This window comes from Staurois parvus, unplaced genomic scaffold (assembly GCF_062004578.1).
Source record: "Staurois parvus isolate SC_StPar_1 unplaced genomic scaffold, SC_StPar_1.0 ptg000019l, whole genome shotgun sequence".
Classification (NCBI taxonomy): Eukaryota; Metazoa; Chordata; class Amphibia; order Anura; family Ranidae; genus Staurois; species Staurois parvus.
The window spans coordinates 14,743,569-14,765,979 of record NW_028317815.1 but is presented as its reverse complement, the minus strand read 5'-3'; the positions used below and the strand labels follow the sequence as shown (position 1 = coordinate 14,765,979).

The 22,411-nt window shown below is 43.2% G+C and overlaps 1 protein-coding gene across 6 annotated transcripts in view; it reads right to left on the bottom strand.

Annotated features, from left to right (window-relative positions):
* The window catches only part of LRRK2 (leucine rich repeat kinase 2), a 362,321-nt gene that overhangs the window by 183,640 nt on the left and 156,270 nt on the right, over positions 1-22,411 (bottom strand). For all 6 annotated transcript variants that reach the window (XM_089685047.1, XM_089685063.1, XM_089685038.1 and 3 more), the window contains 2 exons: positions 9,778-10,028; positions 7,495-7,643 (listed from right to left, as the gene is read on the bottom strand). In XM_089685047.1, coding sequence (XP_089541173.1) covers positions 7,495-7,643; positions 9,778-10,028 — 400 coding nt within the window. The remainder of the gene's footprint in view (positions 1-7,494; positions 7,644-9,777; positions 10,029-22,411) is intronic.

Genomic DNA, 22,411 nt, shown 5'->3' with positions numbered 1-22,411 from the left:
AAACAAATGTAGCCACCCTCAAACAGGAAGTTAGATCACAGTTTTACACCTTGAAGATGTTCTGATTCTGAAACAATTGTAAGAGCAGCATGGAGGTCTGTTGATCCTTGCAAAGATATTGGCAGGTTTAACAACATTAATTGGGCAGAGACAGGACATGGAATCTCCAGTTTGTAGCCTCTTGGCACCATGTCCAAGCATCCAAGATGTTTTCGGGCCAGATGGCTGCAAAAGGCTACCAAACATCCCTCCCCCTCACTTCCAGTAGTCGTGCGTCTCTCTCATTGTGAGGATGACTTGCTTGTAGGTTTTGAAGATTTTGGAGTCCACAGTTTGCGATGGAACAGAGCATTTCTGGGGTAAAAAAGTATTCTTTCCTTTTATAGCCAGGCATCAAAGAATCAATCTTCTTTAAAAGGCATACATAATGAGAGATTTTCCACAGTTGTTCTGCAGAATAAAGACTCTTCCACATGTGTACAGACAGGAGACACTTTCGGGATATGAGATGTATGATATCTACAAGCCCATTACTATAGTAACATAGTGCTACATGCATGAGTTCTATGACTCAGGAACATTAGTCATATTCTTTGTTTGGCTGGGCTTCTAGTCTCTTGTCTGTGGGTCCTTAAACTATATGTAAATCCTCACCTTGTAAAACAACCCATTCAGTTTAAAATGGCAATGAAAGACAAACATTTATGTATACATATAAAAGAAAACTATAAATACACTTTTGCCCCTTTTAAGTGTCAGAAGTAGTCTGATCATTGGAGGAGAGCACACAGAGTTCTCAGCACAGCTAGAAAACTGGCCACGCTGTGGTCTCATGCTCATTGTGGTAAGTTTTTAATAAGACAGCAGAGGCACTGGCAGGAACATGAGGGATTTCACACAAAGGAATCAATAGAAAGAGAACATGATACTTTTATACAAGTACGCGGGACGGCAGGCACATATCAGGACTATGAAATGATGGGTTTACATTTTCTTTAAAGCTGATCATGTTTTAGTGAAGGTTAAAAAAGCTGGTCCAATTGAACAATTTCCTTCACTAATACAGTGGATATAAAAAGTCTACACCCGTTAAAATGTCAGGTTTCTGTGATGTAAAAAAAATGAGACAAAGATAAATAATTTCAGAACTTTTTCCACCTTTAATGTAACCCATAAACTGTACAACTCGTTGAACAACAAACTGAAATCTTTTAGGTGTAGGGAAGTAAAAAAAATAAAAATAATATGGTTGCATAAGTGTGCACACCCTTAAACGAATACTTTGCTGAAGCACCTTTTGATTTTATTACAGCGCTCAGTCTTTTTGGGTAGGAGTCTATCAGCATGGCACATCTTGACTTGGCAATAATAACTCTTCCTTGCAAAAACACTCCAAATCTGTCAGATTGCAAGGGCATCTCCTGTGCACAGCCCTCTTCAGATAACCCCACAGATTTTTCATTAGATTCAGGTCTGGGCTCTGGCTGGGCTTTTCCAAAACTTAAATCTTCTTCTGGTGAAGCCATTCCTTTGTTGGATTTGGATGTATACTTGGGTCGTTGTCATGCTGAGATGAAGTCCTCTTCATGATCAGCTTTCTACCAGGAGTCTGAAGGTTTTATGCCAATATTGACTGGTATTTGGAACTGTTCATAATTCCCTTTACCTTGACTAAGGCCCCAGTTCAAGCTGAAGAAAAACAGCCCCAAAGCATGATGCTGTCACTACCATGCTTCAATGTGGTTATGGTGTTGTTCTGATGTGTAGTGTTGTTTTTGTGCCAAACATATCTTCTGGAATTATGGCCAAAAAAGTTCAACCTTGGTTTCATCAGACCATAACACATTTTCCCACATGCTTTTGGGAGACTTCAGATGTGTTTTTGCAAAATTTAGCTGGACTTGGATGTTTTTCATGGTAAGAAAAGTCTTCTGTCTTGCCACTCTACCCTAAAGCCCAGACGTGAAGAATACGGGAGAATTGTGTCACATGTACCACACAGCCAGTATTTACAAGATATTCCTGCAGCTCCTTTAATGTTTTCTTCTCGTCTTTTCAACCATTTTGGAGGGACATCCAGTTCTTGGTAAAGTCACTGTTGCGCCATATTTTCTCCACTTGATGATGACTGTCTTCAATGTGTTCCATAGTATACTGTATCTAATGCCTTGGAAATTCTTTTGTACCCTTCTCCTGACTGATACCTTTTAACAATGAGATCCCTCTGACCATGGCTTTTGCTGTAGCATGCAGCTAAGAAAATGTCAGGAAAGACCTACCAGAACAGCTGAACTTTATTTGGGCTTACTCAGAGGCACTTTAAATGATGGCAGGTGTGTACTGACTGCGATTTAACATCATTTTGAATGTGATAGCTTCATTTTGAACACAGCTACACCCCCAGTTAACTCCCCCCTCTCCCCAAAAAAGATTTCAGTTTGTTTTTCAACTGAGTTGTACAGTTTATAGGTCACATTAAAAAGGTGAAAAAAGTTTTGAAAATTGATCGTTGTCTAATTTTTTTACATCACAGAAACCTGACATTTTAACAGGGATGTGTAGACTTTTTATATCCACTGTAGATGTGCCCATTGTGTGTGTTGTATAAACTAAGTAGCCTTAGCTACATACAGTATACAGCGCTGTGTTCCTGCAGCAGTATGAGAACCTCCTGTTTTGCTTCCATAACAAAGCTGAGTGCTGCTCAGCCATTCCCAGGGGGCTTTATATGAATACAAAGCTTCCACTGAAAGTCAGAGATCTTGAGATCTGCCTGCATCTCACCTCAGCCATGCAGAGAAAGCTTTGTATTTATTCATGGAACACATTGCTCCCTAAAATGGCTGAGCAGTGCTCATCCGTCTCGATTTTGCTCAGGGAGTGGGACGTTAACCTCTTGCCGACCGCGCATAGCCGAATGACGGCTTCACCGCGGCCGGCTAGTTCTGAGTAGACGTCATATGACGTCCTCCCAGAACGCGCTCTCCTGCGCGCCCCAGGGGGCGCGCACCCGGCGATCTCCGTGATCGCTGTGTCCTACGGACACAGCTGATCACGTGATGTGGTGAAAGGCCGATCCCACCGGCCTTTTACCACGTGATCAGCGGTGTCCAATGACACGCTGATCACAGGGAAATGCAAGTGCCGGTTCTCGGCTGCACTTTCCTCACGCTGTCAGATCGTGAGGAAAGTACTGCCGAGAACCGGCAGTTGTCAGAGCGGGGATCGGCACCGATCATCAGGGCACTGATGATCAGTACCCTGATGATCGGTGCCCAGCAGTGACACCCGCAAGTTCCGCCCAGCAGTGTGCCCACTAGCCCCGCCCACCCGTTCCCAGCAGTGTCCCCACCTGTGCCCAGCAGTGCCCCCACCTGTGCCCAGCAGTGCACCCACCTGTGCCACTCTGCAGTGCCACCTACCTGTGCCCAGAAGTGCCACCTACATGTGCCCAGCAGTGCCACCCACCTGTGCCCACCAGTGCCACCCACCTGTGCCCACCAGTGCCACCCACCTGTGCCCACCCACCAGTGCTGCCCACCAGTGCCACCCACCAGTGCAGCCCAGCAGTGCTGCCAGTCAGTGCCACCCACCAGTGCCCAGGGGTTGTGCCAGTCAGTGCCCAGAAGTGATGCCAGTCAGTGCCGTCTATCAGTACCCATCATCAGTGTCACCTATCAGTGCCGCCTATCAGTGCTGCATATCAGTGCCGCCTATCCGTGACCCCTAATTAGTGCTGTCTATCAGTGCCGCCTATCCGTGCCACCTCATTAGTACTGCCTATCAGTGCCCTTTAGTGCTGCCTATCAGTGCCCATCAGTGCCGCTTTTCAGTGCCCATCAGTGCCGCCTCATCAACGCAAATCAGTGAAGGAGAAAAAATACCTGTTTGAAAAATTTTATAAAAGAAACAAACTTTTTTTTTTCTTTCAAATTTTTTGCACTTTTTTAAATTTATAGCGCAAAAAGTAAAGCGCCCAGTGGCGATTAAATACCACCAAAAGAAAGCTCTATTTGTGAGAAAAAAATGATCAAAATTTCATATGGGTACAATGTTGCATGACCGCGCAATTGTCAATCAAAGTGCGGCAGCGCTGAAAGCTGAAAATTGGCCTGGTAAGGAAGGGGGTATAAGTGCCTGGTAGGCAAGTGGTTAAGTCCTGGTCCAGCTTCCGGAACACAGCGTTGTATAATGTATGTAGCTTGCATATATGTTACATACAATTTACACAGCGGGCACAATTATTAGTGAAGGTAAATGTTCATTTGGACCAGCTTAGTCCAAACAAATGATTTAAATTTCACTCAGAGATTGAAATTAGCTTTCAACACTGGTATGCCTTCATAGGGAACAGACAGCGTGGTTCAAGCAAGAAATGGAAAGATTCACAATGGGGACAGCCCAAAAAATGCCTCCTCAATAGGTTATTACTCAGCAAAACTCTTGGGAGTTGAAAATAGCTTGTCAGGGAAAGAGCAGTCAACACGCAAAAGTTGCAGTAGTACTGGGAACATTTTACAAGCCTTGGAACTTTCAAGGCAGCCAAGACTGGTAACCTTGGAGACTTCAGATGGAGGTTGCTCCATATCCAGACATGTATGTACTGCATCAGTAAGAACCAAAATGGTACCTTTAATTCTAGAACTTATTTCTTCAGACTAATCCTCCTCATTATCTTCTGCTGTGTGTGCAAAAACAGCTGGAGGTATATCAGAAAGACTCAGGAGGAAAAGGCATTGAGTTATGCTTATGACCCCTATGTTCTGAGTCCATAAATATGACAGGTATTTTGTGTGTAGACAAGGGAGAACGGTCCAGGTTGTAGATGTCAGGTTATTTAGAGCTGCCCCAATTTGATGAGCGAATTGTGTGCTGGAAAGGACCGCAGAGCTGCTTCTTGAGTGCTTATGATCTGTCATACTGCAAAGTAGAGAAAAATGTGAAATCCCAGTAGGGGTGCTCACAAAACAGCTTCTAAGGCAGAAGATATTTTATATGATCATCTGTGACTGGGTCACTTGAAGGCAGCAGATAGGACAATTAACTGTGATCCTTGCAAGGAGGCAGATGTGATTCACCTCACCATGAAAGGTTGTGAACATGCATGCACACCACTAGCAGTAAGTGGACTGAGTTCGTATGTGTACGAGAAAACCTACAAGGCACAGATGACATTTCTAAAAGTGTTGAAGGCCTTCTCCCAGAGTGCTTATGACACAAGTGTGTTGCAGCACATATTCCCCTAAATGTTAAAGAATATGTAAACCCAATATTTCATATTGCTGACGTATGCCTGTTGCACCATGAACTTGTATGAAGTCTCCTGTTCTCTTTGTATTGCTTCCTTTGTGTGAAATACCTGGCGTTCCTGTTAGTCCCTCTGCTTTCCTATTAAAAACCGATTACACTAGGCAGGAGAACACAGTGTGGTCAGTTCTCTAGCTATGTTAGGATCTCAGCCTGCTCTCTTCCAATGATCAGACTGGTCTTGACACCACCCCCCTGCACACAGCCTTTCACTGGCTGTGCTGCTGCTTCTACTTTCCCAGCTCTTATGCAGCGGAGAACAGAGAACATGTGGTCAATTTTAAAAAGGGAAAAAAGGTAATTAAAATGTTTTTTATATCTATACACAAATGGTTTGTCTTTCATTTCCATTTTAAACTGAATGGGTTGCTTTACAAAGTGAGGGTTTACAATCACTTTAACTCTGCAGGGGAGGCAGCCAGAGTCAGGGTAAGAGTTGCAGAGCTGGTGTCTCAGGGCGTGTGACACATAGTGTCATAGCAGAATCTCCGTAGTGTGAACCCCAAAGGGGAAAAAGTACTCATCATAACAGTACTCTGCAGAGTCTGCAGCAACAAGCACGCCAATCAGGTACCAGAGGGTGCAATTACAGGACCCAGTAAAAATTTACATTCCAGTCTTCACCCCTCTAATGAGTCCCAATGGTGTCTTCAGGGAAAGGATTAAGCAAGAAGGTGCATCACGGACATAAACCTGTAAGCGCTCAGCAGCTGATATAGTACATCAATTGTCTCAAGAGCGCATTCAGCAGGGAACAGAACCGAAGGTCACACATTCAATGCCAGCCCCACATCTTCATTGTGGTGAGGTCCAAGTACTACCTTTAAGGCAGCGCCAAGAATCAACCAATAAAAAACCTGCAAAATAAGTTCTCCTGGCTCTGCAGCTAAAAAGGAATCATATTAGAGGGAAAAGATCTTGATAAATAAGAAGAAAAAGCCAACTGAAATAGGAAAGACATCCATTCCAGTATGATGGAAGTGCGAAGGGTTATACTGACAGATTAACAGCTGTGTTTGCCAGTGTCCACTTCTACAGCTGCATTAATACTGGAAGAGGGAGAGGCAATACTTCAGGCCAATCATGCGTACTGCTTCATATGTGCTAAGAAGGAACGTGATTACAACAGGAGAAAGTAGAGAGATGGCCAAAACTATCTGTTGCTGCAGTCTTATAGTCAAGGCCCAGGCTGGGTACAGGAAGGTGGCCTGGCTCTATTTCTTAAATGCAACAGCAACAGAAAAAAAAGTCAGGTCACCAGGCTGGATGTGCTGCATGTTAGGGCTGTGTAAATTGCAGGGATGGTTGGACAGAAATACCAAGTCTTTGGCAGGAAAGATGGTTCTCATATATGATGTCAACTGTGTATTAAACTTTGCCTGGAGTTGAGCTTTAAAGAAAAAGAAATATTAGCAATGATTTCTAGCAGTTTGCATCCTCCAAGATGCATGATCCACTGTTTACAAGACTCCAGTGGACAGCACCTTAGACAGAAACATTTTTTTTTTTACAGATTCATCATCATGGTGGTCCCACACAAACACAGCTAATATGGTTTTGCTGGCCCCCAATCTTAACCAGGGCAAAATTAAAGACAAAATTTGCACACAATCTCTAAGTTAGGTGTTCTGGTAAAAAAGCTATTCAACAGAAACATACACTGAGGGATGAGTGTATATTACTCACAAAACTAATCCAAAAACAATTTAATCTTCTTTGAATAAACCAACTGCATAGATAGGAACACTAAATTCTCAGTTGCAATAATACAGATCCAATATGCTAATTCAAGAAATGATGAAAATCAGTTAAAAAGGTATTAGAACAGTAACATAAATCAATCAAGTTGTAAAATCTCAATTTATTGCACAATACCATTGGCCCTCAATTAAGCTGAATCCTGAAAAAGATCACTACTGCATATAGTTGTATAATATATAAACTTGCCACTATGTAACACTGTGAAATACAGTACAATATATTCTTGCTGCAATGTAATGCACTGGCTGTATTTGTATGCAACCCTCAAAAATGCATCAAGATAGAGGATATATACAGTAACTAAAGCATCCCAAACTGAAACTGAAGCACTATATATTGTCGGCATACAAACATTACCTCCTTTGCAACTGTCATTTACTGTGTAAATAAAAATAACATGACCTAATAGAAAATGTTAATTGTTACCGAGCTGGTTTGTTGTAGCACAAAAGACCTCTAGCTTTGCACAGTCACGGAGGAAATCAGAGGAAAGTGAAGATATCATGTTTTTATTCAAATTTAGAGTTCGTAGCTCAGGCATGCAGAGTGGCATACAGATTTCAGAAATGCTGTTTCTGTTTTAAAAGAAAAGAAAAAAAAAAAAAGTATAGCAAACATTCATATACTGTATACAGCACTGAAGAAAATATATTTAAAAAAGCATCAAGCCCATCACTAGAACTTAGAAAAAGTTAACCCATACATGTTAAAGTGATATGAGGGCTAAGGCCCTAAATTCCTGTGAGTGTTAACAGAACTACAACTAAAAATAACAAACAGTAACATTCAAATCAGCAATTGCCATTTCTGGCAATCAGGGAGAAGAACAGCAAAAGCCAGAATGAGTTACAATACCGTTTGCAAAATGTACAGTTGCAAGAAAAAGTATGTGAACCCCTTGGGATTACATGGAGTTTTGCATGAATTGGGCATAAAATGTGCTCTGAACGTCATCTAAGTCACAACAATAGAAGAACACAGTCTGCTGAACATAATACTACACAAACATTAGATGTTGCCATGGTTTAATTGCACATAACATGTAAACATTCACAGTGCAGGGAGGAAAAAGTATGTGAACCTTTGGACTTAATAACTGGTTGACCCTCCTTTGGCAGCAATAACGTCAACCAAACGTTTCCTGTAGTTGCAGATCAGACCTGCACAACGATCTGGAGTAATTTTGGACCACTCCTCTTCACAAAACTGTTTCAGTGTAGCAATATTCTTGGGATGTCTGGTGTGAATCGCTCTCTTAAGGTCATGCCACAGCATTTCAATCAGGTTGAGGGCAGGACTCTGACTGGGCCCCTCCGCAAGGCGTATTCTGTGCTGTTGCAGCCATTGTTTTGTTGAATTACTTGTATGCTTTGGGTCATTGTCCTGTTGCATCACCCATCCTCTGCTGAGCTTCAGTTGGCGGACAGATGGTCGTACGTTTTCCTGCAAAATGTCTTGATAAACTCTGGAATTCATTTTCCCATCAATGACAACAATCCGTCCAGGCCCTGAGGCAGCAAAGCAGCCTCAAACCATGATGCTCCCTCCGCCATGTTTTACAGTGGGGATGAGGTTTTTATGTTGGTGTGCTGTGCCTTTTTTTCTCCACACATAGTGTTGTGTGTTCTTCCCAAACAACTCAATCTTGGCTTCATCTGTCCACAGTATATTTTGCCAGTAGTGCTGTGGAACATCCAGGTGCTCTTTTGCAAACTTCAAACGTGCTGCAATATTCTTTTTGGACAGCAATGGCTTCCTCCGTGGTGTCCACCCATGTACTCCATTCTTGTTTAATGTTTTCCTTATTGCAGATGTGTCAACAAAAATGTTAGCATGTGCCAGAGATTTCTGTAGGTCTTTAGCTGACACTCTGGGATTCTTCTTTACCTCATGCAGCATTCTGCGCTGTGCTCTTGCAGTCAGTTTTACAGGATGACCACGCCTAGGGTGAGTAGCAACAGTGCTAAACTTTCTCCATTTGTAGACAGTCTGTCTTACCGTGGACACATGAACATCAAGGCTTTTGGAGATACTTTTGTAACCCTTTCCTGCTTCATGCAAGTCAACAATTCTTGATCGTAGGTCTTCTGAGAGCTCTTTTCTGCGAGGCATGGTTCACATCAGACAGTGCTTCTTGAAACCAGTAAACCCAAAACAGGTGTGTGTTTTTTAAGGTCAGGACAGCTGTCAGCAACACATCCAATATCATCACACTGATTGGAGTCAAGGTTGGCTCACTCCTGGCTCCAATTAGTTCTGGGAGAAGTCATTAAGCTAGGACCTCACATACTTTTTCCTCCCTGCACTGTGAATGTTTACATGTTATGTGCAATTAAACCATGGCAACATCTAATGTTTGTGTAGTATTATGTTTAGCAGACTGTGTTCTTCTATTGTTGTGACTTAGATGACGTTCAGAGCACATTTTATGCCCAATTCATGCAAAACTCCACGTAATCCCAAGGGGTTCACATACTTTTTCTTGCAACTGTATTTCTGTTTTCAGTTCTTCAGCAGAAGCCTCTTACTTTCCACAATGTCGATAAGTTACTGTTGGCACACATTTTCAGGGCACCAATGTAAAATCACAATAGTTATGACGTAGACAGATAATATTACCTAAATTTGAGTTTGAAAGTTAATCTGTAAAACAGTACAGTTTTCTAATACAAAAAATAAGCATTTGAAATCATCTGAGAAACATCTTACCCTTCAAGAACTAACTCTTCAAGCCTTTGAGTAACATTTCTTAAACAATCAGGAAAACTTTTCAGCTGGTTGTATGAAAGGTTAAGATGCTTCAAGGTTAGACAAATAGCACTTGTGTTCAGTTCAATAGAAGGACCAATTTCATTTCTTGATATGTCAAGGAATGCAATACTGCTCATCTCCGGAACACAGGTAGGGAAGGATTTGAAGCCATTATTACGCAAGTCTAAGTAGGTCAAAGACTTTAAAGCCTAGGTTTAAAATACATTAAATGATTTATTACAATTCTTGCAATTATTCCAACTGTAAGCAAAACTGAAACCAATGATTTTATAACATTTGTCATAAAATAATTAATTGAAGACAATTCCTAGAGGGGCGCAACGGGCAAACTTTGCCATGATGGGGCAGTTTATGCCCAGTCCAACAAAGATTTGACTAAATTATTTACACCTTTACCACTCAAAATTGCAAATGATCCATAAATAAAAAAACTTGCTTAAAATTTTTTTATAATTTATTCCTTAGTCAAATCAAATGCTAGTGAGGTAGCAGGATTTAAACAGATGCAATAGCAATTATTTCACTTTACAATAAATTAAAAAAAAAAATGAATGTATTAAAATAAAGCAACCTCTGTACAAATTTAAACTGGTATTATACTCAAACCGAAAATGTAATATATTTATATATATTTCAGCTTATTAACTAGTTGTAAACAGCAGATAGCCGAATTACGGCTGCACTGCGGCCGGCCAGTTCTGGGTGAACGTCATATGACGTCCTCCCAGAACGCACTCTCCCGCGTGCTCCCGGGGGCGCGCACCCGGAGATCTCCGTGATAGCTGTGTCCTACGGACACAGCTGATCACGCGATGTGGTAAAAGGCCAATCACAGCAGCCTTTTACCACGTGATCAGCTATGTCCAATGACACACTGATCACAGGGTAATGCAATTGTCAGTTCTTGGCTGCACTTTCCTCACACTGTCAGAGCGTGCGGAAAGTACTGCTGAGAACCGGTAGTTGTCAGAGTAGGGATCGGCACTGATCATCAGGGCACTGATGATTTGTGCCCTGATGATCGGTGCTCAGCAGTGCTGCCCACCAGTGCCACCCACCTGTGCCCAGCAGAGCCCACCAGTGCCACCCACTAGTGCCACCTACATGTGTCCAGCAGTGCCACCCACCTGTGCCCACCAGTGCCACCCACCAAAGCCCATCAGTGCAGCCCAGCAGCGCCCAGCAGTTGTGCCAGTCAATGCCCAGCAGTGCTGCCAGTCAGTGCCACCTATCAGTGCTGACTATCAGTACCCATCATCAGTGCTGCCTATCAGTGCCGCCTATCCATGCCACCTCATTAGTGCCGCCTATCAGAGCTCTTCAGTACTGCCTATCAGTGTCCATCAGTGCTGCCTCATCAACGCACATCAGTGAAGGAGAAAAATTACCTGTTTGCAAAATTTTATAATAGAAACAAAAAAAAAAAACTTTTTTTAATTGTTTGCACTTTTTTGTTTATAGTGCAAAAAGTAAAAAACACCCAGCTGTGACTAAATACCACCAAAAGAAAGCTCTATTTATGAGAAAAAAATGATAAAAAAATCATATGGGTACAAACTTGCATGACCGCGCAATTGTCATTCAAAATGCGAAAGCGCTGAAAGCTGACAATTGGCCTGGTAAGCAAGGGGTTATAAGTGCCCAGTAGGTAAGTGGTTAATCATCAGATGTGGTGGCTGCACCTGTTTTCTCTTTTTTGGCTTTTTCCTCTGTTTTCAAATGGTGATCTAGCCAGTAACACATCCTGTATTAGTGAGACACCATTTTGGTTTATTGAGCACAGGGGGCACAACAGAATTGTCAGTTTCGGGGGGGGGGGGGGGTTTAATGTATTAGCATATATGAATACAATAACAAATTCAAGTAAAACTCCAGTTCACATTTTATAATCCATTACAGCAACAGTTTTCTCCTTTTAGGTTAACCACTTGAAGACCAGCCCAATTAGCTTTACTGCTACAGGGCGGCCACCTTGCGCAGAATCTTATATAAACGTGATTCACATTTCTAGGTAGGGTTTGTCACAGCACAAGCCAATCACAAGCTGCTGGCCGGTGATTAGCCACCGGCAACTAGCGATCAGCTCTTTCATAGAACACAGCTCTGTCAGTGTAAACAGCACAAAGCTGTGTTCAGTGATAGGCAACGTAGTTGATTTTTCATTCCCCAACTAGATCCACAGTAAAAGCAGCACACAGTACACACACACACAAACACGTTAGGCAAATATTTAACCCCTTGATCGCCCTAGATGTTAACCCCTTCCTGGACAGTGTCATTAGTACAGTGACAGTGCATATTATTAGCACTGATCATTGTAATAATGGCACTGGTGATGTCAGTGGCAGTTAGTTCCCCCCAGCATCAGTTAGTGTTAGACTGACCTCCGCAGTACAATTACAATACAAATTAATACAGGAGGGATCAAGGCCCTGCTCGTTAGATCATACACTAATCATTTAATCACCCCTGCTAGTGTTAACTGGTCTGTCTCATCCACGTAAATTGATATATTCTTCTGCAGAGCTTGTGCTTCTGAAAAACAAACTCACTGGCTGATTTATCAGATGAAAATAGAAGAAAACAAGTCTAAAAAAGGAAATTAATGCAGCCATTATATCTAAGAATTTTAAGCTGCAATATAATAAATTTTTGCGTTTGAGTTTAATACCGCTTTAAAGAAAGGCACAGCTGCACAGATAATATAATGCTGTAATAAACTAACTGGCAGCACTGATGGCCACTGATTGGCAGCACTGACTGGCATTACTAGGTAGCACTAATGGGCACTGTTGGGGCTGCACTGATAATCCCAGCACTGATAATCAGTGTCCTGATTATTAGCGTAAATGTCCCCTTCAGACTTACTGTGTTCAGCTGTGTCCAAAGGACAAAGCAATCACAGAGAGCACCAGGTATGCGCTGCAGCGGGCGGCCACAGTTTGGGGTGGACGTCAATAGACGCCCTCCCAATACTGGACAACCGTGCTATATCACAGTCAGCAAATTACTTTGCTATATTTCCTGCTTAGCAGCAGGGCATAGGTACGGGATGTCCTCATTGAGATGGAATGCTGAGAACACTTTCAGAAGAATAGCACTGGGCATAAGACAGCCTAGTGAAGGGTGATGAAAGGCTTTTTACAGAAAAGGATTGTCAGCTTAGAAAACACATCTGACAAATATGATAGCGACAAAAATAGCTGAGATTCCAAAGAAGCACAGGGGGCTGCAAGGGGATCCCAATATTAGATACACCTTGAAGAAAGTGAAGCTAGAGGCCATTGAAGGAGAATGGACAAGGCTGGGACCTTACCTATCGGAGTACTTAATGCCAAGTTCGAGTTAGGCCATGTTCTGGTCAAGACCCAATTATAGGAAGACCAGAATGCAAGGCGCAGAATAATCTCTGTGATTTAAGTGCCCGTGTTCACAAAAAAAAAAACAAAAGAAGATGATTTACAGGTGCGATAATATATCTTCCAAGAAGAGGCTTTTCTTTTTTTTTCTTTTTTTTTAGCAAGGTAGGAATCGGGGTCTCTTCTATCCTTTAACAATTAGGATTCAACAGCCTTGAGACAGCATATCTGGCCAGTTGGGAAAAGCTAGGGGCCATATGTTAGAAGTCTGAGTATGTCTCTGAACCATTTATTTTTTATGTGTTCGTACCAGGTTTTTCTGGGCCAGTTCGATACAGTTAGAATCAGTTTTCCACTCTTCCTCTATTTTCTTGAGCAGATGAGGTAAAATTGTACTGAAGGGAAGGCATAAATTAGCCTAAACTGAGATTAGCCTAAACTGAGACCAGGGAATTATAAAGCCATCTGAGGCTAGAGCTAATGGATCCCTGGTCCTGGGAACAAAGGCAGTGTGGTATTGAATCTGGAGGCTAGGATGTCCACATCTTGAATCCCTAAATTTGACATATCAGACTGAAGACATCTGAATGAAGGGCTCCTTACATTTGATCCAGGTGATGGCAGCAAATAAAATTGGCTTTCTAGTTGTCCAATCCTCGACTATGAACTTCAGAGATAATTGGAGAGTAACTTTCTGTCCAAGAAATGATCTGGTTTGCTTCTTTCAAGGCAGTCAGGCTCCTGTTGCCCCCTTTATTGTTGATGTAGGCAATGTGGCATTGTCTGACTGGACCTTGATTGGGTGTCCAAGATGCTAATAGGAAGCTAGGCTTCCCTCAAAACACATGTTCCTTGGACTATTGGGGATTGGAACACTCCACCCACCCCCTCCATCCTGACAGATTTGTGTCTCTTGAGACACCTTCCAGTGAAAGGGAGGGATTTCCCCATTGTTAGAGCTGCAGTGGCGATCCATAAAGAAAGAGTTCCTTCCTTGGCTGGACAGGAGCATTGGCAAATCAAGAGAAAAAGCCTGCCTTTTCCAAGCCAACAGGGTATTTTGATGGAGAGTTCTTGAATGTAATTGGGTGAATGCTTTGAAGAAGGCTACAATAAATGTAGAACTCTCAATGTGGGTTTCAAGATTAGAGCAAATGCTCTTACAGAAAGAAACTCATAGTAAGACTTGCTTGTGATATGTCAAAGGACCAGACCCATGTTTTCCAGATGAAGGGAAGGCTGAAGAACAGATGTGTTGAAAGTGATCACCCAGTCTAATGCCTGGAGCATTTGAATGGTCTTGTGGATAGCTGCAATACAGATGAATCCTTCAGAAGAAGGTTGTGTAGATAGCCTGTGACTTAAACTAAAACCTGTGACTTGGCTGTCCTGAGTTCTGAGCAGGGCAAGCAGAAGTGCTAAGACCATTGCAAACATTCTGGGAGCAGAGGATAGGCCAAAAGGAAATGTGACAAACTGGAATGCAAAGTACAGAAAGTGCTGATGAGATGGGTAAATTGTAACAAGTTGCTAGGCATTTTGGATATCCACAGATGCCACATAGACCCCCCGTCTCAAAGAGGCAATTACTGTCCTTGCAGCTTACGTGCAAAATGTTGAAATCTGAAGGAATTTGTTGAAGGATTTTAAATCCAGAAAAGGATTAATACCCCTGTTGGGCTTTGGTACCATGCACAAGTTTGAATATAAACCTCTGAACCTGTTTTTTGGTGGTAATGGCACAACCACTTCCTTCGACAAGAGGTGGGTCAGGACATTGTTCACATTTAACTGTCCTTGGGCAGTTTTTTGTTGATTTGAAAGAGATGAGTGGGGTTTTGAACCCTTTTGAAACCACTGATTAAACCCACAGATCTGGGACATCTGTGACCTAGACAGAAGCTGTTACATATGTCCCCCACTCTTAGGAGTGAGGGAGCTCCTTCATTGGGAAGAGTGATTTGGGGAGGGCTTGGTAACCTTGGTGGGCCAAGTCTTGCATCTAAAAGAAGGACTGAACTTAGGTTATGAAGTTGAAGCCTAATTGGACAGGTGCTCCGTATTTTAAAGAGCTGCCAGGGACACCTGCGGATGGTGGTTTTGGACACCACTATTGTGGAAGTAAAACCTTTCCGCCAGTGTTCTTAATAAATTGGTCAAGTTCCTTACTGAACATTTATTCCTTAGAAAGGCATACGTGTGAAGCGCCTTTTTCAGGCAGCTTCAGCTGTCCAAGCTTTAGTTATAAGATTCTGTGCATGTGAAAGGAGACTCTGGAAATTAGTCTCATGACAAGTTCTAGGGCATCTACAAAGAAAAGCAGAGCACAAGGCAATTGTTGTAACTGCTGTGTAGCAGCACAATCATGATACAGAGTTACATTGATTTTGCATTGTCCTAGCCCAGTTAGCAGTTGGACATACTGAAATTGCAGTAAGAGCTGGTTGCAGGGCTGTCCTTTGATGAAAGGGCATTTAGGAGAATCTCAAACTTTCTATCTGTAGACTCTTTGTATGTAGTTACATCTTCAATAAGTACAGTGAAAGGTTTGACTGGGACAGAGATGACAGCATCAACCACAGGAATGGCCCACTTCTTTGTGAACTCTTTATGAACTGGATAAAGTTCAGAAAAGATTTTGGGAGGAGTGAAAATTCTTTCAGAAGTGACTCAGTCATCACAGACAGCACATTCTATCTGTTCATGAACAAAGAATGTTTTGCAGGGTTTTATCGGTCTCTTTGTACCCAAAGAAGCATGGTGAGACAGAGTCCATTTGCACAAAGCCAGCGCTTTTGTGGACAGAGGTAATGAGCTTTCCAAAGTTAGCAAGCATGTCGTGTGAATCTCCCTCAATATAGTGACAATCTTGAAGGAAAAAAAAAATCTTTTGCAGCTCCCACTAATATGCCCTCAATATTTTCTTAATTTCCTTTTCTGTCTGTCCTCTAGGACTGATATATCAGGATTTGACTCAGGTTGAGAAGCAGGAGTAGGGGAGGAGGCATGGCATTTTTGAGCCCCGAAAGAAGATGGGTGTATTAAAGAATATGTAAACCCAACATTTCATATTCCTGCTATGTGCCTGCAGTGCCATGTACTTGTATGAAAAAGTATCCTGTTCTCTTGGTATTGCTTCCTTTGTGTGAAATCCCTGGCGTTCCTGTCAGTCCCTCTGCTGTCCTATTACAAAAAGGGACCACACTAAGCAGGACAAACCGTGGTCAGTTCGCTAGCTATGCTGTGAGCACAATGTGCCCTCCTCCAATGATCAGACTTGCCCTGACACACCCCCTTGCACAGCCTTTCACTGGAAAGCTCAGTCTGCTGCTATTTCTCCTCCCTCTACCTCTCTGTGCAGCTGAGAATAGAAGATATGTGATTACTTATAGAAAAAGGGAAAAAAGTTTATATTTTTTTAAATATTTATACACAATTTGCCTTTCATTTCCATTTTAAACTGCATGGTTTGTTTTACAAAGTGAGGGTTTACAATCACTTTAAGGTTGTAAGCTGTCCGAAAAAACGTGTAATAGATGCAGAAAATTGTGCAGCAATGTAGAGAATTGTTTCAAATAGGCAGCTTGATGAGTGTCTAAAATAGAACTAAAATCAGTTGCTGAACCAGTGTTAGAACAGAAACTTAGAAAAACATGGCTTTTTTTTTCTAAATTCTTTATTTTTTTACATTCATATACAGTTGTGTTCAAAATAATAGCAGTGTGTTGAAAAAAGTGAATAAAGCTAAAAATCCTTCTAATAGCTTTTATTTCCATACACACAAATGCATTGGGAACTCTACACATTCTATTCCAAATCAAAACATGAAGAAAAATAGATCAAATTTGTGTTGTTCCTCTAAAAAAATTGAAGAAAAGTGAATATTAGACTGTTCAAAAAAATAGCAATGTTTGTATTCTTCTTTACAAACGCAAACATTCTCTATATAAACTGAAAAATGTTTGAAGATTTTGCTTTCGTTTGAATCACTTAATATTTTAGTTGTATAAGCACTGTTTCTGAAAACTGCTGTACATCTGTGTTGCATGGAGTCAACCAACTTCTGGCACCTGTGAACAGGTATTCCAGCCCAGGGGATGGGGCTGGCCACTCCATAACGTCAATCTTGTTGGTCTGGAACCAAGATGTTGCACGTTTACTGGTGTGTTTGGGGTCGTTGTCTTGTTGGAACACCCATTTCAAGGGCATTTTCTCTTCAGCATAAGGCAGCATGACCTCTTCAAGTATTCTGATGTATTCAAACTGATCCATGATCCCTGGTATGCGATAAATAGGCCCAACACCGTAGTATGAGAAACATCCCCATATCATGATGCTTGCGCAACCATGCTTCACTGTCTTCACAGTGTACTGTGGCTTGAATTCAGTGTTTGGGGGTCGTCTGACAAACTGTCTCCGGCCACTAGACCCAAAAAGAACAATCTTACTTTCATCAGTCCACAAAATGTTGCGCCATTTCTCTTTAGGCCAGTCAATGTGCTCTTTGGCAAATTGTAACCTCTTCAGCACGTCTTTTTTTCAACAGTGGGACTTTGCGGGGGCTTCTTGCAGATAGCTTGGCTTCACATAGGCGTCTTCTAATTGCAACAGTACTCACAGGTAACTTTAGACCTTCTTTGATCTTCCTGGAGCTGATTGTTGGCTGAGTCCTTGCCATTTTGGATATTCTTCTATCCATTCGAATAATAGCTTTTCGCTTTCTTTCGTGTCTTTCAGGTTTTGGTTGCCATTTTAAAGCATTTGTGATCATTTTAGCTGAGCAGCCTATCATTTTCTGCACTTCTTTATATGTTTCCCCTCTCCAATCAACTTTTTAATCAAGGTACGCTGTTCTTCTGAACAATGTCTGGAACGACCCATTTTCCTCAGAATTTCAGAGCGAAATGCACTGTAACCAGCATGTACAACATTTGCTGCCTTCCTTCCTTAAATAAGGGCAATAATTGCCACCTGTTTTTCAAAGAATGAATGACCTCACTAATAGAACTCCACACTGCTATTATTTTGAACATGCCCCTTTCAATTAATGATTCAATTACACAGAATCAGCAGCATGCATGTCATGACTGTTGGGTCTGTTGGATTTCTATTACTCTACTACACTATTTGCCATATAGAAATATAATTTCTACCAAAAACAGTGAGTGATCAGGTTAGTGATGTCTGACTGCTATTATTTTGAACACAACTGTAGCTAAAATACAAAACCAGAGAAATGATTGTTACCTCAATACAAAGGGATGCATCATCTCTCTATGGCCGAGCGTCGCACAGGACTTTAACAGAGCAATTTTTTTTACATTGACTCCCTTTCGCCAGGTCTTCGCCTTAGCTACAAATCAGGACATTGGGTAATCACAGAATAAGGTGTGGCACATAGGTTGAACAGGTTTGTAAGTAGAGCACTATAACTCGGGTGTAGAATGTCCTTTAATGAATCCACATGGTAGAAGGGCACAAAGAAGCACTTCAACACCATACACTCACTCCTGCCCAGGTCGTTTTTACATTTTCAGTGCTGTCTTTGAAAGACAATTACAATGTCATGCTCACTGTACCCAAATAAAATTATTATCACTTTTTTGACAGAGCTTTCTTTTGGTAGCATTTAATCACCATTGGTTTTGTATTTTTTGCTATATAAAACAAAATACAGTAAATTTTGAAAAAAAATAAATACGTTTTTCTAAGTTTCTGTTATAAAAGTTCACAAATAAATAATCTTTCTTCATAACTGTAGGCCAAAATGTATTATGCTACATTTTGTTGGTAAAAATAACCCAAACCATAGCATATTATTTAGTCTGTGCGAAAGTTATAGTCTGCAAAACTATGGTATATACCAGGGCTTAAAATTTCAAGTCCTGAGCTACTAGCCAGGCCTTAAGAGTTACTCGCCACCAACAAACACACACAAACAGAGACACCTGTACACACACACATACAAACATGTACATACACACAGAGACACATGTACACACATACACAGATACATGTATACACACACAGGCACATACAGACACGCATACGCACAGATACATGTACATACACAGAAATACACTCGCGTAGACACATGTACACATTGATTGGTGTCAGTGGGGGGGGGGGGAATAGTGACCTATCATTGGTGTCAGGGATGAGAGTGTGACCAGAGATGTGTGTACTGACACAGGGAAACACAGGCTCCAGATATGGCCGGGTCAGATAACTATCGGGCAGGTAGGTACAGGAGCAGCAGGCGGAGAGAATGGTCAGGGTCACAAGCCAGGGATAAAACAGGAGAAGTCAGCAGAGGTTAGGATCAGGCAGGGTCGGCAACAAGTCAGGCAGAAACAGGAACAGGAATGCAGGTTACAGGTACAGGGGCCCATGGAAAAACACACACCAAGGCACAGACTGCAGGTCTGGCCATCCCTTAAATACACCTGCAATCAGCCCCAGGTGATGGCTAATTGCCGAAGTGAACCTCGGATGTTGAGAGCACCCGCTGGCCATCCCTGGTACTGCAGCCCACAAGGCAGGTGAGTCCCACCATTATTGACAAGTCCATTCCTGACAATTGGTGTCAGTGGGGGGGGGGAATAATTCCCCATCATTGGTGTCAGTTGGGGGGGGGAATAGTGTCCCATCGTTGGTGTCAGTGGGGGGAGGAATAGTGCCCCATCGTTGGTGTCAGTGGGGGGGGGGGGAATAGTGCCCCATCGTTGGTGTCAGTGGGGGGGGGGGAATAGTGCCCCATCGTTGGTGTCAGTGGGGGGGGGGAATAGTGCCCCATCGTTGGTGTCAGTGGGGGGAGGAATAGTGCCCCATCGTTGGTGTCAGTGGGGGGAGAAATAGTGCCCTATCGTTGGTGTCAGTGGGGGGAGGAATAGTGCCCTATCGTTGGTGTCAGTGGGGGGAAATAGTGTCCCATCATTGGTGCTAGTGGGAGGAATAGTGCCCCATCATTGGTAACAGTGACACCAATGATCAGGCACTATTCCTCCCACTGACACCAATGATACTTACCTTGCTGACCCCTGTTCCAGCCTGGGCTCGCTCCCTCCCTCTCCCATCCACAGCCAGCATACCTGGCTGCAGCAGCAGCACCATCTGCACGGCACAGACACTTACCGGTCAGCTGTCTTCCTTCTCTGGCCGCTCTCCTCTTCACTTGCGCTGGCTACTCCCTCACTTCTTTGATCTTCACGCTGCTGCTCGGCTCCTCCTCTCCAAGCTCTGCCTCCTCGTCGGTGATTGGCCACGTGTGTGTCTTTCCTGAGCTACAGTTTCGGCGGCCAATCATTGGCGAGGAGGCGGAGCTTGCAGAGGTAGGGACAAGCTGCCATAGGCGGTTGAGGTGTGGCAAGATGACAGGGGTGGCATGTCATCCCGCCCACACATCGCGATCCAGGGAAATGAAGACACCGGACCCACTGACAACCTCCCTACCCCTCCTCCAGCAGCGCCTTGTGGACCGGATCAACGCGGGACTGGGCCACGGAGTCGCGGACCCAAGTAAGACACAACAGCCTGCCCCTGTACTAAGTGTCCCTTCCGTGGGAAAGAGGGGGGCGGCGTTGCGGCTGCGCCACCCCCCTAAAAAGTGCCGCCCTAGGCAAATGCCTTGTTTGCCTCGCGGCAAATACGCTCCAGGGGGACACACTTGCCCCCACCATAATTTCCACTCGCCATTGGCGAGCAGGCGAGTGAAAATTTCAAGGCCTCTCTACAGCTCTCCAGTGTGTACTGTACGATTAAGATCAGGAGTTTACAGTGTGTCCATGATGGACACAGGAATTCTTAGACTGTCAGGATGTGTCAGAAAGCGAGGAGCCAGACACACAAGGAGGTGCAATTAAAGGTAGGTTTATTTACACAGAAACAAGGCAAGAGTCTATGCAAGTCCGACAGCAACACCGGATGACTTGGTAGGACAGAAGTTCTCCTGCCGAGGTCGTCTTCCAGGATAATCAAGTCGAGAACCAGCGGGACTCATAGCCAAAGCCAGGAAGAATGGTCGCCAGAGCCGGAGTCAGAAGCCAGGAAGAATGGTCACCAGAGCTGAGGTCAGAAGCCAGGAGTCGTCTTAGCCAAAGCCGAGTCGGTATCCAGGAGAGCAAAGAGTTAACTGAACAGGAGCTTGCTGCTGTGCAACAGACAGGACACGAATGCAATGGATAGCTGCAAACAGCAGACTTAAATGTGATAAGCCGCCACCTCCTGGGAAGAGAATTTTAGAGGACTGAAAGCATAAAGGATCCCACAATGCTTTGCAGACCTAAGATGGATGACAGCACATGGAGCAGCACAAGCCCTGAGGAAAGGTAGGACCTTGATAGGATGTCGAAAAGCAGTCCAACAGAGGTCTAAGGTTAAGAAGGCTAACAGGCCCAAGAAAAGGCAACATAAAACTGGGAAATGCCTGCAGCTCAAAGAGCCAGCTGAAGGACCTAGCATAAGCTGATATCATATGAGGCCATTATATTTGCTATGAAACCCCTTTTTAGGCTTTTCTTTTTTTCACCTTGTCATCCAGCCAGTAATACACTTCCCGCTCTTTGAGTGAAAAGTATACCTTATGGCGTCGCTCCAAGCTATGGATGAAAGGAAAAGGATCACCCCACCGGCAAGTGAGAAGAGGGGAGCATGAGTCCGAGCGATTCCAGTGTCAGTCAATCCAAGTGATGGGAGGGATGCTGCTCAACCGACCCGAGGAGTCCAATGTTGAGGAATAGCCTCAGCCACCGTACTGGCCACACAGTCTGATGTGTTGCACCCTGCCCACCAGGGCTTGGTCCAGGGACCTGGTGGGCGGGGCGAAACGCGTCATTGTGCATGGCCAGTACGGCGGCTGAAGCCATTCCTCAATATTGGACTTCGTGGGTAGGTTGAGCAGTATCCACCCCTCCTGCCTCGGAGTGTCTGCATTCTGGATGAAGTAGTAAAGCAGATACCTTTGGACAGCAGCACTGTCAGTCTGGGGACAGGATAGTATTAGACTAGTAGATTTAGATGAGATTGACTAAAATGAAGCTAAATTCCAGCTAACATCTTATAAGCAGTTACAGCGAACATTTATTTTCCCTTTTAGGAAAGAGGTTTTATGTACAGTGAATGTAAAGTATTCAGACTCCCTTCACTTTGTTATATTGCAGTCTGATACTACAGTTGTTTAAATTCATTTTTTTCATTCATTAATCTACACTCAG